The sequence below is a fragment of the Physcomitrium patens genome, chromosome 5 (assembly GCF_059467195.1).
Source record: "Physcomitrium patens ecotype Gransden chromosome 5, ASM5946719v1, whole genome shotgun sequence".
Taxonomy (NCBI): Eukaryota; Viridiplantae; Streptophyta; class Bryopsida; order Funariales; family Funariaceae; genus Physcomitrium; species Physcomitrium patens.
In genome coordinates this window covers 11,019,987-11,034,829 of record NC_143414.1, presented here as the reverse complement: position 1 = coordinate 11,034,829, position 14,843 = coordinate 11,019,987, and the positions used below count along the sequence as shown (strand labels likewise).

The following is a 14,843-nucleotide window of genomic DNA, read 5'->3' as shown; positions in this document are numbered from 1 at the left end:
ATTATGGAGAGTAGTTAATGGCTTTGAGATTGCATCCAATACATCTAATTTAGTGCAACATGCTTGAAGTTTGAAAGATGTCAAAGCCCAGGCAAAAATACTTTTGCATTGTGGAGATAACATTATAACCACAATGCAGAAGTATTTTAGCATTAGTTTTGAGGAATTAAGTTCATATTGACTTTGTGTCAAATTTATAAAGTCTAGATTGTTTTGACTAAATCTACAGTGTATTAAATAAAAAAGAGATTCTTATTTTGGTGAATTGTGTAAGTTTTGTAGCAAATCTATAAGTAAACTATTGTAGGTTTGTGAAGATATATGTGCTAGATGTGTATTATGAATTTGAGATCAATTAGACAATACAATAAAAAAAATCAATTAAGATTTAAGTAAATCAGGATTTTAAAAATTAATGAAGATTTTTTTGTTTCTAAGCATGTAGGAATAAATTCATCCACATTGTCCATCCCTACAAGATGTTCATGTTCTGAGTCTTCTGCAACATACAATCTATGAATTCCTTACTATGAAATATCAAAGAAGATGATGAAAGCTCACCTTGATACAATGTCTTAGAAAAATAGTTCCTAAATTCATTACAAAGCCACATCAATTTCTTTAGCCTTTTTAGACCAAATACTCAATTTCAAGCTAGGTTCTTTTGAGTAAAAACTTAGTAAGCTTTTATTCACACCATCTTTTGGATTCTATTTATGTATTTTTTTTTTTTTTTTTTTTTTTTTTGTTGATTGTGCCTGATTAGGATTGAAGCTAGGTGTAAACTCCTATGTCCATTAACAAAATAATTGGCCTTCAAATTAGCTCTAAATTTGAGTCTCCAAGCGGAAAATGGAGATCGACCTCATATTATATCTCAGAATTAGTACAATGATCAGTTGTTTCCTTTGTATGAACCTTTCAATTCTTAAACTATTAGTACCATGTGCAATGAGTGTCTTTGTAATAGCCTAAAATTGGAATTGTTTAAGATTAGAAAGAAATTACGGATATACTACTCAACTTGTGGGAGTGCACAACATATCCTACTATTGCACAGCATGAGATGTATTCCTAGATTTGCTGGAATCATGGATGCACTTGAAGCTATGAGTCGACGATGTCCATCCCAAAGGCTATTCATCCCTCGCTTGATTGTAGTTGCTGAAGTAATTTACATCAGTTGATGCTCATGTTGCTGATGTTTTACAATGGAGATGTTGCAGCTCTAATAATATGAAGCCAAATTTTTTAAAAACATGTCATTCATAACATATAGCTAGTAAACTAAAAAACTAAGAGAGAATTACTATTAAGCAACCTTGTTGCATGATAACAAAGAAAGAAGGAAATATAAAAGACTTTTCTTTCCTGCGCAGTTAATTGCAACGTATTCACGACATGCCAATTGTTTTTACAAAATAAAACCTAGTTTGTAGAGGTCAAAGGATACATCCTATGAGCATGGCAGCCCCTTTACGGCAATGGATCCTCATGGATTCCTGATTCAAAGCTTCAGCTTCATGATCTTCATGCTCTACATGTATAATATTTATTTAAAATAAACTAAAACAATTACAATGTATCTAAACATAATGTTCTGGTTGCCATGGTAGTAGAAATGTTGAATGGTTGCCATGCTATATATATATATATATATATATTTATCTATATTTCATTAGATCTTAGCTTGATACATATCTTTGCTTAGAATTTACAATCAAATATACTATGTTGGAGTTATAAAATACTTAGATTTTTGCATAACTTATAATACTTTATGTAAATATTAATGCAATTATATTTATTATATTTTTAAATCAATAGTACCAAAATCTTATGAATAAATTACTACATATTATGAATTCTACAATATTTATTTTATAGTTTTTTTATAAATACTAAATAAAATAAAATTTATAAATTAATAATCTTTAGAGATTATAAATATTTTTTTATTTTTTATTAGCTCTTATCTTGATGTTATAATAATTAATATCATTGTATTATTATATTAATAATCATGTCTTTTTTAATATTCTTAAGTTGGAGATTAAAATAGATGCCTATATTACTTAAGTAAATAGAAGTTGGCAAAAGTAGGTAGAATATGTTGGGTAGATAATATCTTCTTTGAGAAACTTTGAAGAATGTTTTTGGATAGAGATTTGAAATTTAGATTCCTATAGTTATGCCATATAGCTATTGAAACTTGTCTATTGAGTTTTTGAATTTTAGAAAGTTGACTTAGAAGTAATCTACAACTTGATGCTTGAACTACAAGCCTTGTGGTCTTTACAAAGCTTCTACAAAATATTTATTGTAGCTAGTACAAATGAAGGCAAGATTAAGAAGTAAAAAGATAATTTAAAGAAATATTTTTAGTGCTTTAAATGTAGAAAACTATTCACCATTAAAAATAAAATTTATAATTTTAAAACTTAATTTGTAAAAAAATAAATGATATACTACCATCCTTTGAAGAAATTTTTATTTGGTAGGATAGTTGCAAATTATGCTTCTTTAATTTTACTTGTGTCCTTGTTAATGTTATTTATTCCAAATTTAGATTGATTTAGATTACAAAAACAAAATCCTAAAACCTAAACCCTAAAACCTGAACACTCCGACACCTTTTCCAACTGCGTCAACTCCAGCTTCGGAGCCTGTAGAAGCTCCGACGAGAACTTTTCCATTCATGGCTCCCCCTCCATGGGAGATTCCAGTCATTACTAATCCATCTACGCCTGAACTATCAGATAAAATAATTATCTGGATTATTAACTACTTTAGCTGCTGTCCTGAGTCGTGAACAGAAATGATGCTTAGTATTGGAATCAAATAGTTCTTGCCCAAAACGTGTTGAGCATCTGAATCTCAATCCCAGTGCTTTTTGAATTTGTCCCACAGGTTTCTGTCCTTTTAATTTTTCAACGTTAGAAGGGACTCTTATTCGAACTGCTGGAGATTGTCCAGCCCATCTAGCACTCTACGTTGGAAGTGTCATCTGTTGTCCACAACTTGAGAGCCTTTTTTCAAGTCTCTCTGGGTCAATACAGCCTAGACTCGGGCAATCTTGGGCTGAACGTTACAGAATCTCAATACTGCTTTTCAGACTCCCAAAATCTTATGGTTAGTTTGGGAGCCAACACATCCTTAGGAGATCTTTGTGCTGCTCAACCTGCTAATCTTACCAGTGGTTTATGTCCAGTTACCAAGGTTAGCCAACTGGAAGAGATGATAAATACTACTAAGTTATTGGATGCATGCCATTCGGTGGACCCTCTAAAGGAGTGCATCGAAGAACCTATTTGTCAATCACAGGTCATAGACATAGCCACTCAAATGGCTGGGCAGCTTGTAGATGATCCAGGTCAATGTAAACGTCAGGTGAACAGCAGATGGTGGTTGATTGCAAAAACATGGTCCTTGCATGGTTGGCAAATAAGCTGGGTCTAGATGCAACAAACACCATGTTGCGTAACCTCATCAGCTGCCGTGTCAACAAAGGTGAGGAATGATGTTTCGTAATGGCTATACCCTTTATGTACTCTGTTGCTGACGTGATAATTGTGTGCTGAATTTTTCATGTGAATGTCCATCAAGGTTGTATGTTTCCAAGGAGGGCTTGACAACTGAAGCATCAAGTATCACATTTTTCTGTTTCAAGAAATCATATTTTAATTTGCTTGCAGGAACATATCTAGACAGAATGGACAAGCAGCCGTTCATTTGGAAATACTCCAATTTGAAGTTAAAACTAGACGTAATTAGCTCATCCTTAACAATTTAGTCGATTATTGATGTTATCAAATTGTCGTTTTGGTTCGCCATGGTCTCGAGAAGAGAAAGTTGGCTCTCTAACACTGTAGTCAGCGTCGTGAGTTTCTAGGGTGGGTTTCCAAACTCGTCGGTGTCTCTTTACTTGTAGCGATATACACTGACAACTACTAGCATTCATGTGCGAGTGTCCTCTGGAATTTGGAGATCCCATGCCTGTTGCCAAAGCATGTGGCTGCTCAAGTACGCCATCCAGTGCGACTTGTTGCAGAGCCATAGACGGATACTTGTTGGAGGTTCAGCAGCAGATGTTGATTACTAATTTGCATGCGCTCCGCTGTGTGACATTCTTGGCTTCCATGCTTCAAAATATGTCCGTCTTTACAGATATTTACTTCTTGTGTGGAATCGACCTTAAGAATTTCTCTCTTCAAGGTTGGTATAATGTTGATATGCTTTAATTTTGGTCTCGGGGATCGGATTGCTTTCTAAGAATCTGCAACAGTTTAAACAAGTGGGATGCACCCATAAGTATCGATCCATTTTAGTGTAGATTTGAAAGAAATTTTTGCCGCAGTCGATTCCTTGACTATTGCATGCTCTGATATCTATCTTCACACGCATCCTGCTTTCACAATCTTATCTGAAGATATCATTTTTTTCTGAAGCAGTTTTTATTGTTTCTTTTGTTTTGTTTTGTTTTGTTTTTTTTTTCTCTCTCTTTTAGGTTTTACTTTTGTTGCTGATAAGAAAAGATGTTAATTTCCTACGATCGTTATGTGTTAATTGTAATAGAGAGCTGAGTTGTGACACAACTTGCATAATTTCTTACGAGTTGCATCTCATGTTGGTATGTATCTATGGTTTGTCAAGCAGGAGTTGGTGGACAAGGTACAACTTCAAGTTAACTTTGAGTTTCGATCCACTTATATAAGTTTAGATTAGGTAGTGCATTGCAAAATGCTTGCTTTCATAAAATACTACAGGCATATTCAACTTCCGCTCGTAGCTCGTTTTGTGCTGATTCTGTAATGTTAGGTATTCACAGTGTTGGAACATCCATTATACTCAGCAGTGGCACATTTGGTTTTCCTTGAGAGAGGCAGTTAAAGTGTAAGTCTTACATGTAGGTTGTTTACTTTCAAGTTTACCTTCCGACATTATGAGCAACGTTACATGCATCGACTTTACCTGCGATTTAAATGATGATATAGCGACTCCCTGGGTTCAAACTCTCAAGACTGATGCAACATATTCTGTGTGTGGTCGATGTAAGGTTTCTCGTCCGTCGTGACCTAATAGAGTGGTTTGGATTGTTAAAGGATGTTCTCATACATGGAACAAGAGCTTAGATATCGAAACTTTGACAATTCTGGTTAGCTATTGTGGTAGCCAAACAGATTGATTTGAGCCAATGTGTGAGAATGCGTAGTGCAGGAACTGATCAACTTGAATTCAACTATGTCAAGACTTTCCTATTTTACTAAAGTTTAATAGGGACTCAAATCTCTCGAGTTGAACGTTGAAATGTTTGTGCAGCTCCGGTTGCTCTGTCAGCCATTCCAGAATCTTCGATGGCCTCTTGGACAATCGGTGAGTCCTATTAATACGTGAGTGAGAATTGTGATTATTTTTGTGGAGCTTGAAGATGCTTAAGCTGTCATGTTTGATCAGCTCTTTAATCCCTCATTCGGGAACTTGAAATGTTGAGACACACTTGTGGATGTGACTGCAGATTTTCAAAAAAGGAACTTTCTCATTATGGCATTGTGTGTCGTATTTATCATATCCAAGCTGTAGGAGGAAAGCACAAACTAGTGCCTCTGAAGTCTTGTAACCCTTGATCTTTCTTGCTTCTTTCGCACACAGAATCCTAGGTGATAAACTAGATTTTGGTAGGTCATTCGCGTTTATGAAACATCTAATATGACTCCCGCTTGTAGTTCCATTTTTTTTTTGTTTTCAATATCTATGTAGACCTGCCACAATATTGCTCATATATCGTAGCTGTTTAGTTTGTTTAGAGACAGATATGTACGCGATATGTATTTAGCTCTTGAGGTAGTCATTTAGAACCTTCGTGAAGCAGCTTTTTTTGGTACTTAACAGGTTGATGTTGAGTCGTAAGATACACACGCACTTCTTTAACGCATAGATGTTTCATTACAGCATATGACATGACGCCAAGTACTATAAAAACTCATTGTAAGAATTCAAAGTCAGGATTAGAGGGGAAAAAACAAAAAATAAAACATTATTAAACTGCTTTTGATAGAGCACTGAACCTGCTTCTGGTTCTAGATGAGGTCAGCAAATTTTTGTCCTTTTTAGTCGGCATCTTTCATTCGTAAAGTAGAAATAAGTCTAAAACATAATATAAGTTTAGGATTTTATAGTGAACTTCAATGGTTGGATCTGAAAAGAAGTATTTGTGTCTCAGGAAAACTTTTCTTTTTTAGCTACACGTTTTTTCATTTGGGCATTAGTTATATTTGATAGCGTTGTTCTTGAATTAGCTGAAGACATAAGCAGAACCTCCTGTCACTCTTTCAGGCCAATTTGGTTGTAAAAATGGGCTTCTATATCACTTTGCTTGATGGCAATTTGTCAAACATATGTATGTGGATAAATTTAATACATGCTAATATTTAGAATGTAATAATTCTGTCTGTATCAATATTTATGTTAATAATATTATAAAATAAAAATATTAATGATTATTGGAATTTATTAGATGTCTTCATTTTTATTTTGGAATACTATATTGAATTTAAGTTTGTAATATTACTATTGATATCAAGCTTGAAGACTCACTTATTCTTGAGGTAGTCAAAGATGTGAGAATCATTGATTCATTGGTATTATTATCAAACTTAAGAATGATATCATAAATAAGTACTTTATATACCTTAATACCTTGAAATTCTCCAAAAACATTGAACAATATTTGAGATTAAATTTCCAACAATCTTCTATCAAAATCTCCAAAAGTGGTGGACAATGATAAACTAGAGGTAGGCAATCACCACTTATTATCTTTCTCTTTGTTTTGTTAAGAATTAAATTTGAGAAAGGGACTTTTCCAAGTAGTATTTCATAATACACCATACCAAAACTATATGCATCACTTTTTGGTCAATACTTTTGTATATTTGCACTTGCGGGCATATGGATTTTAATCACATTTGGAGCCATATATTAAGTATTTGAGTAAAACAACTACTTTTTTTGGTTTTGGACATTCTAAAATCTACCAATTTGATATGTATGTACCTATTTTCTATGTTTGTTATCTTCACCAAAATATTGTCTAGTTTTAAGTCTTTGTGCATAATATCCTTTGAGTGAAAACAAAACATATATTTTATAATTTGAAGAATGATGACAATGGCTACAAAATTACAGAATGGTGCATTAAGATTAATATTTTGCAACTTGTTTTGCATTAAAGACATAAGATCTTTATTGTTCAATTCCTTACTAATAGAGAATTTATAATTATTTGAATTACAATAATGTAAGAATATAATATTTGGATAAAACACCCTTAATATAGTTGATACTTCTTATTCAAAATATTTATAGTTTTATCTATGAAATATCTTCTTTGCAATTTCTATCTCCAACCAATTTACTTTAAATAAAAACCTAATAGCCACGTGAAAGGTATTATATTTTGCAATCTATATACTTGTAGAGCAAGTTATTTATACCATTGAAGTTATAGATAACACAATTATGCAAAGAAAGTAAGATTTGTATCTTCTTCTACATCCTCAAATTTATACATTATAACTTTCATCACTGTAAAATTTCCATTGGAGTCACCATCTTAGAGATCAAATTAATTAAAGTTGGATTTTTGCAATACTACATTGTTGAGAAAGAAGATGCAAACAAAAGAATGACACAAGATGTGGCACTTTGTATCAAGGATAAAAACTTGATGAAAGCAAATAAATAAATGAGATTTTTTTCAAAGAAAGATGAAAAAATGAAAATAAAAAAGTATGTATATTAAAAAAAACTAAAATGGCTATTGCTAAAAGGCTAGAAAACTAGAGATCCTTGAAATTAGATTAAAAATAAAGATTATAATAATTGCAATGTCTTATCTAATAAGTTAGGAATAGTAGCTTTTCAATTAAATTTGTTTGTTGTTGATTTTTCATCTCCTTAGCTCTATAAATGCACAAAAATTATAAAGACAAATAAAAGATAAAATATAATTTTTTTAAATTATATTTTTTTTATAGCAAAGATTATCTTGGTTCATGATTTTGGTTTTGATTGATGTTGTTGATGAAAAACTTTGACCTTCTCTATTGCATTTACAAGATTCTTTGTTCGCTTTCATATGTGTTAACAAATATCATATCCATGCCAATGAATAAGATACTTTAATCTATTTTGGCACTACAACAAGTCTAAGACTTCTTCTACCTTAAATTCTTGATTATTCTTCACTTCTATAGGAGGCGATAGCATTTGTCTTCTTATTAAGATATTCACATCTTATATAACTCAAAAAAGATATATTATTGTATTAAAAAGTAATATATTATGTAACAATAAAATAAAATAAAATATTATAAAAATTTGATTTATAATAAAAAATAAAGAAATAAAATAATAAAATAATAATAATAATTATTATTATTATCATAAATATTGATAATTTAACTCCAAAAATAAGTCAAGATAGATTGATATAGACTTAAGATGGAATGGTATGGTACTAAGGTAAAGAGATATATTCTAAGGTGGACTAACATGGACTTGTGTTGATTTTTAGATCCTTTTTTCTTTTTTCTTTGCTCAAGCTCTCTTCTTTAAAAATAATCAGCTATTCATTGAGGTTTTTTCCTCGGATTATTTTTTATATTTTGTAAATAGATTTTAAAAAATAACTCTTCTCTTTATTAATTTTTTAAAAAGTTCTTACTTGCTCCAAGAAGAGTTAGCATGAAGATGGAATGTGTTTTAGAATAAGAAGACAAGAAGCTACTTTTTAAGGTCTTCTTTAGAGTTTTTTATATTTTTTTAATATTTTAGTTTGGAGATTTTGAAAAGTGATTATTTTCTTTATTAATTTTTTAAAAAGCCTTCATTTACTTTGAAAAGAATTATTATAAATATAAAATAAATTTTTAGATAAAAAAGAATCAATTTCCTTATATTAATATAATTATTAGCTTTGTTTGTTCATAAATATATTATAGAAAAAATTAACAAGTAAAATTTGATATGTATATGTATAGACTAAATAACTCTCTAAAAAACCATCATATGCTCAAATCTAATGATCTATAGATCTATAGTGCATGGTTGAATAAAGCAAAGATGATAGCTCTTACATATTATCAAAAGTATGAAGTAGTGGACTTCATTGAATGAAAGTTACTATTTGTCACAAACATACATATTTATTTTAATATTTATCTATATGATTAAGTAGATTTATTTCATAATATTTTTAAGAAATGCTTCTTAGAAGCTTCAAAGACGTTGCTTTGACTTTACATGTGTTTGTAGTTGATTGGTAGGTTAGAAGCTTGATTAACAAGTTAACAACGTGTTGGTAGCTTGTAAAATAAGCTTATTATGTGGCATATATATAAAAAACTTATCTTGGAAGTTAAGATATGTATCTTGCAAAGTCAACACGTTTTAGAGGTCCTATAGGATATTGCCACATAGCTCCTAATTAAGAGTTTATGTGAAGGCAAGAATGAAGCTTCTTTCACTCTTCTCAATGTCTTTCTAGTCCTTAGTTTTGTTTCAAGACTTTCTAGTCTTCTTGTCTTTGGCAATAGCCATTTTAGTTCAATATACGACCATCTTTAGCAAATTCTTAATCTTTTTAAGTTACACAAGAGTGTATTGAGGATCTCTTTTTTCAAGATTCATATCTTTGATATTATTTGACCATATCTAGTTGCAGCTATAAATCTTATGTTTTTTTTAAGCAAACACTCTTATTCCAACATTCGATGCTTCTATAGACAGCAACTTTAGAGCTATTAAATTAGTTAAGGCAAGATAGAAGATAAAAAGTAAGAAAATTCAAATAGAGGAGGTAGTTAGAATCTTATGAAAGAATTTTTAAGGACTATGCACATGATCATGGCTCAATAAGTTGCCAATGCAAATAGGCAAGGGGCCACCAAAGCATTGTAGAATGCTATTGGTAAAGTAGGAAGATTTGATGGAAAGAATATCACTATATTTTTGAAGGTCTATACTTGTGAAATAGAAATCTATCAAGTTTCAAAGGCAAGATGTTTGAGACCTTTCATTTAACTATTGTAACAAAAAAAAAAAAAAAAAAAAAAAAAAAAGTGAGACAATTACATGAAAGCATCTATATGAACACATAAGTTAGATTTGAAGAAAAATTAAAAAATGAATACTTTGATGAAAAGACTAAAAGAATATCAAAGGGAAGATTTTTTGATTGAGTGGAGCAATAATTAGATAAATATATGGGATCAAAAAAACTACTAATAAAATTTGAAAAGAAATTTGGATAATTCTCATTATTTAAGAAGTACCTTTTAGAGGTGAAGAAATCAAAGTTATTTTTACAAGTTACAAATGAGGCATTAAAAGATAGATTGCTTTTCTTTTTTTAAGATGAAGGGAGAAGGTGGATTTACTACCAATTGGAGAAGATCAGAAAAAGCAATGAGCTTTATTACCAAATAATAATATATAAAGGCTAAAGGATTAGGGACAAGAATAGAAGTAATATTAATGATAGTTATGAAGGCTCATACAACAACTTTATTTGATTCTGTTCTATCAAGCTCTTAAAAAGATAAGACTATAGGCAAAGATATCCTTAAAAAATTGATGAGAAGCATCAAAGAATTGAAAGTAGAAATGAATGCTTTAAAGAAAAATACAAGGTTAGATGCTTCACAATTGGCTAAAGGATCAAAGAGATTTTTAGTGAGATATATTTGGTACAATGATCCAAATTATAAGTATTATTATATTACAAGTTTTTTTGCTTGAGAATGCATCAAGAACCTAACTGTAGAAGGTAAGTAAAAATGCAACAATTCTATCAAGTCTAATAGAGTCTTAAATAAGCTTTAAATAATCTTTAATAATCCTAATTAAGCTTTAATCAATCCAAAACAAATTAAAAATAAATTATAAACAAAACACAAAGAAATCATAAATTAATCTAAAAATAATGATAAAAAATCTTAAAAGAATATAAAAATAAACCTTTAATAAAATCGAAATAATCTTTAAAAAATAATATAAATAAAAATTTAAATAAATAAAAAAAATTCCCAAAATAATAAAAATAGAAAATTTTAAAATATTATAAATAAATCCTAATCAAATCTTAATTTAATCTTAATTAAAATCTTAATAAATTTTAATCAAATCTAAGGTCAAATATTAATTAAAATCCTAATTAAAATCCTAATAAAATTTTAGACAAACTCTAATTAAATTATAGTGAAATCTTAATTAAATCCTAATAAAATCCAAATAAAATCTTGAACCTTTGATCAAGCCTTAAATAAATTTTAAATCATAATCAAATCCTAGAACCTAAATCAATTCTAATCAATCCTTAATTAAATCTTAAATCTTAAATAAATTGTTAAAAAATTCTATATTACATTAAAAATTCAATAACTAATGATTGAATCATTGATTTTGATTCAAAATTTTAATACCTTCTAACAACTAAGTTAGTAACAAGCACATTTTTTTTGAAGAATATTGCACATACCAAATAGACAATAATTCCAAAACTTTTCTGGGAAGTTAGCCGACCTCTTTCTCTAATCCTAATGTTGATATTTTTGAGCTATAATCTCTTAATTTTACCATTTAATTTATTCCAAAATTTTTATAATTATCAAAAATCAAGCTAGCTATCTTTGAACAAAATTGTATTTCAATCCAATTGGTCGATTTACAGTTATCTTAGAAATTTTCACTGGTCCTCTAATTTCAATTTTCAAGACTACAATCCAAAAAAATCTTTATACACTTCAATCTAAGTGCTTGATTGACCTTAAATTTCTCATATAAATTTACAATAAGCAAAAAAATATACTTTTCAATTTTTACCTATAAAAATACTACAAAATTCACAATATCCTAAAATTTTTGAACTTGATTTTATTTCTCAAAATTCAAATCCATAGAATACATTACTAATCTTAAAAATCCATTAAAATCTCAATATTAATCCAAATGACATAAAATTAATACTAAAAAAAAATTCTCTTCAAGTTTTCTCTTAAAATCTACTCTTTAATTGATAAATAAACCACAAAATTACCATAGGTGTATGGTTTTGTGCCTTGGGATCTGATTTTAACCTTTATTTATAACTAATTTTTTTGGGATATTAAATCTTGGTAATTCAAGATAATTTTTTCTTAAATTTATTGTTATTTTTCTATTAAAGATGCCTATATTATTTACTTACCTCATTTATTTTGATTTGAGACTTTTATGCTCTTAAAAAGGAAATAGAAGTCCTTTGTACAAAAAGAAGCATTAAGACTAAAAAATTTAATATCTTTCTATCATTTATTTATGTTTTTTTATTACATCTTTTTATTATATTCTTCTATAATAACATTCATATTTTTATTTTTTACCATATAGTTGTATTATGACATAACAACTTAGTGATTGTAGATCATATGAAGATGTCATAAAGAATGGCATTATTACTTTTAAAGAAGTAAGAATTAAAGATGCTACAATAGATTAACTTCTAGAAACTAACTTTAAAAGAGCTGGTATAGAAAATTTGATAGAAAATAGATTGAAAAGAAGCAACTCTTTACATAATAAGGAAGTAGAGACTTTTATCATTGAAGTTGAGCACAACAAGATGAGAAGTTGTATACATATATCGAAAGCAGTCATAGTAAGGAGAGCACAATTTATCAAAAGACTAACTAGATGAAATGATCTAATTGATGCAATCTCCATCAAGGCCTATTTGATTAATAAATATGATAAGAATTAATCCTATGATGCATCAATAGAGGTCAAGAGAAGTATAGCTCATAAAGAAAAAGAGATAGAAAAGTCAGTTAACACATAAAAAGCCTAGAGTAGTAGAAAGGTTGTTCCAAGAAATGGACTAACAAGCAACATAAGTCAAGAAGCATAGCCTTTTACTTTGTATTTAAGAATTAGTATTCTACTTTCAAAAGAGAAGTAAAAATAAAGATGAACAATAGTGAGTGGAAAGAAAAATAAGACAATACAAAGAAAAAGAATAAAGCACCAACCTACAAATTCCAATCTGATATTGAATCTTTAATTAATATAAAGGACATTTTGGAAGAAACGATTTTGGATGCTTAGATTGAATTTAATTTGAAAAAAGATCTTGATATTGCTAAGATGGATTTTTATGAACTTATCATTAATGTGATTAAGAAGAAGAGACAAATAACTATTGAAACAGTGATGGAAAAGGCATTGGATACTCTAATGATTAAAGAAGAAGAAGAGATTGAACAAGTATTTACCTTGTATGAGACATTAAATTGACTCACTAATTGTTTTAGGACAAAAAGATATATTTAGAGTACTTAAAATTATAATATGTGGTGAATAGTATAAAAATCTTTAGAAAAATAAAAAATTAGAATGTTAGTTGTAGAATTTAAGTCTTAATAAGTCTTGGAAGTAATTATCTTAGTTGATTTAATATTTTTTATTTATTATTGAATAATAAATATTATTTATTAAGGTCAATATTTAAACTACCTTTCTATGTATTCATAGTAACTTGAATTTATATGTTTCTTATATCATTGAAAAGATTAAAAAAATTATATTTTTAAAAGTTTATTTTTTATTTTTTATTGGATAAAAATTTAGTGAATAGACTAAATCAAGTTTTGAATAGTATAATTGTTTGATTTCATTTATTTGAGGCGATTCTGTCACTTGAATTTAAAAGTGAATTTTACATCATTCCTTGATATGTAATAATATGGCCAATGGTAATAAAAGTAAAAAACAAAGAATCATTTTTTATATGACTCAAAACACTAAAGTTGAAGTTATGAAAGAATTATGGTATGATGAGTTGGAAGATGAAGTGCTAATTTTTTTTTAATATGATGGAATGGCCAACATCAAGATAAAAGTAATCACTAATAAGAATAAGAAAAACAAGATTGTAATGGAGGCCAAAGTGTTATAATGTAGAACTAAAAAACTATGAAAGAATGATGGTGCTATAGATATACATATGTATTCTACTAAATACATATATGTTTAAATAGAAGTAGGTAAAAGTAAATAAAAATAGATTAATTTCATAATATCTTTTAGAAAGCTTCTTAAAAGCTTCATAGATGGTGCTTTGATTTTACATGTGTTTGTAATTGATTAGTAGATTAAAAACTTGATCAACAAATTAACCACGTATTGGTAGCTTGTAAAACAAGTTAAGTATGTAGCACACATATAAAACTTGCATTGCAAGTTAAGATATGTGTCTTAAAAAGTCAACATGTTTTAGAAGTCGTATAAGAAATTGCTATATAGCTTCTAATTAAGAGTATATATAGAGGCAAGAGTGAAACCTTCTTTACTTTTGTTAATACCTTTCTAGTCTTTAGTCTTTTTTTCAAGACTTTTTAGTCTTCTTGTTTTTACAATAGCCATTCTAGATCAATATTATATCACCTTTAAGTGACTTTTTAATTCTTTTTACTGACACAAGAGTATATCGAAGATTTCTTTCTTCAAGATTCATGTCCTTGATAGTTTGACAAGAGTGCTAATTTATTGATTCTATCTTGTTTTAGAAGTGAGTGGATTACTCCACTTCTATTGTTGTATTTTGAAGGTTGTGGATTATCCATCCTTAAACAAGTAATCTTATTTTTTAACATTGATCTTTTCTTAAAAGAGAGTGAATTACCTCTTTTTATAGAAATTTTTATTTCATATTAGAGGTTGCAAATTATCTTCTTCTAATTTAACTTTTTGAATTTATTTGAGTTATTTATAGAAGAAAAGATTATGGATGTTATTCTCAGCAAAAA

The 14,843-nt window shown here is 28.8% G+C and overlaps 1 protein-coding gene across 1 annotated transcript; it reads left to right on the top strand.

Moving 5' to 3' along the window:
* The first annotated feature begins 2,747 nt into the window (after window positions 1-2,747).
* On the top strand, window positions 2,748-5,868 carry LOC112282814 (putative GPI-anchored protein At1g61900). Its single transcript, XM_090250865.1, has 7 exons — window positions 2,748-3,453; window positions 3,623-3,647; window positions 3,955-4,215; window positions 4,657-4,671; window positions 4,911-5,051; window positions 5,320-5,373; window positions 5,516-5,868. Exons 1-7 carry the CDS (start codon window positions 3,130-3,132, stop codon window positions 5,578-5,580), a joined length of 885 nt encoding a protein of 294 aa, XP_090106991.1. The 5' UTR covers window positions 2,748-3,129; the 3' UTR covers window positions 5,581-5,868.
* Window positions 5,869-14,843: the final 8,975 nt, after the last annotated feature.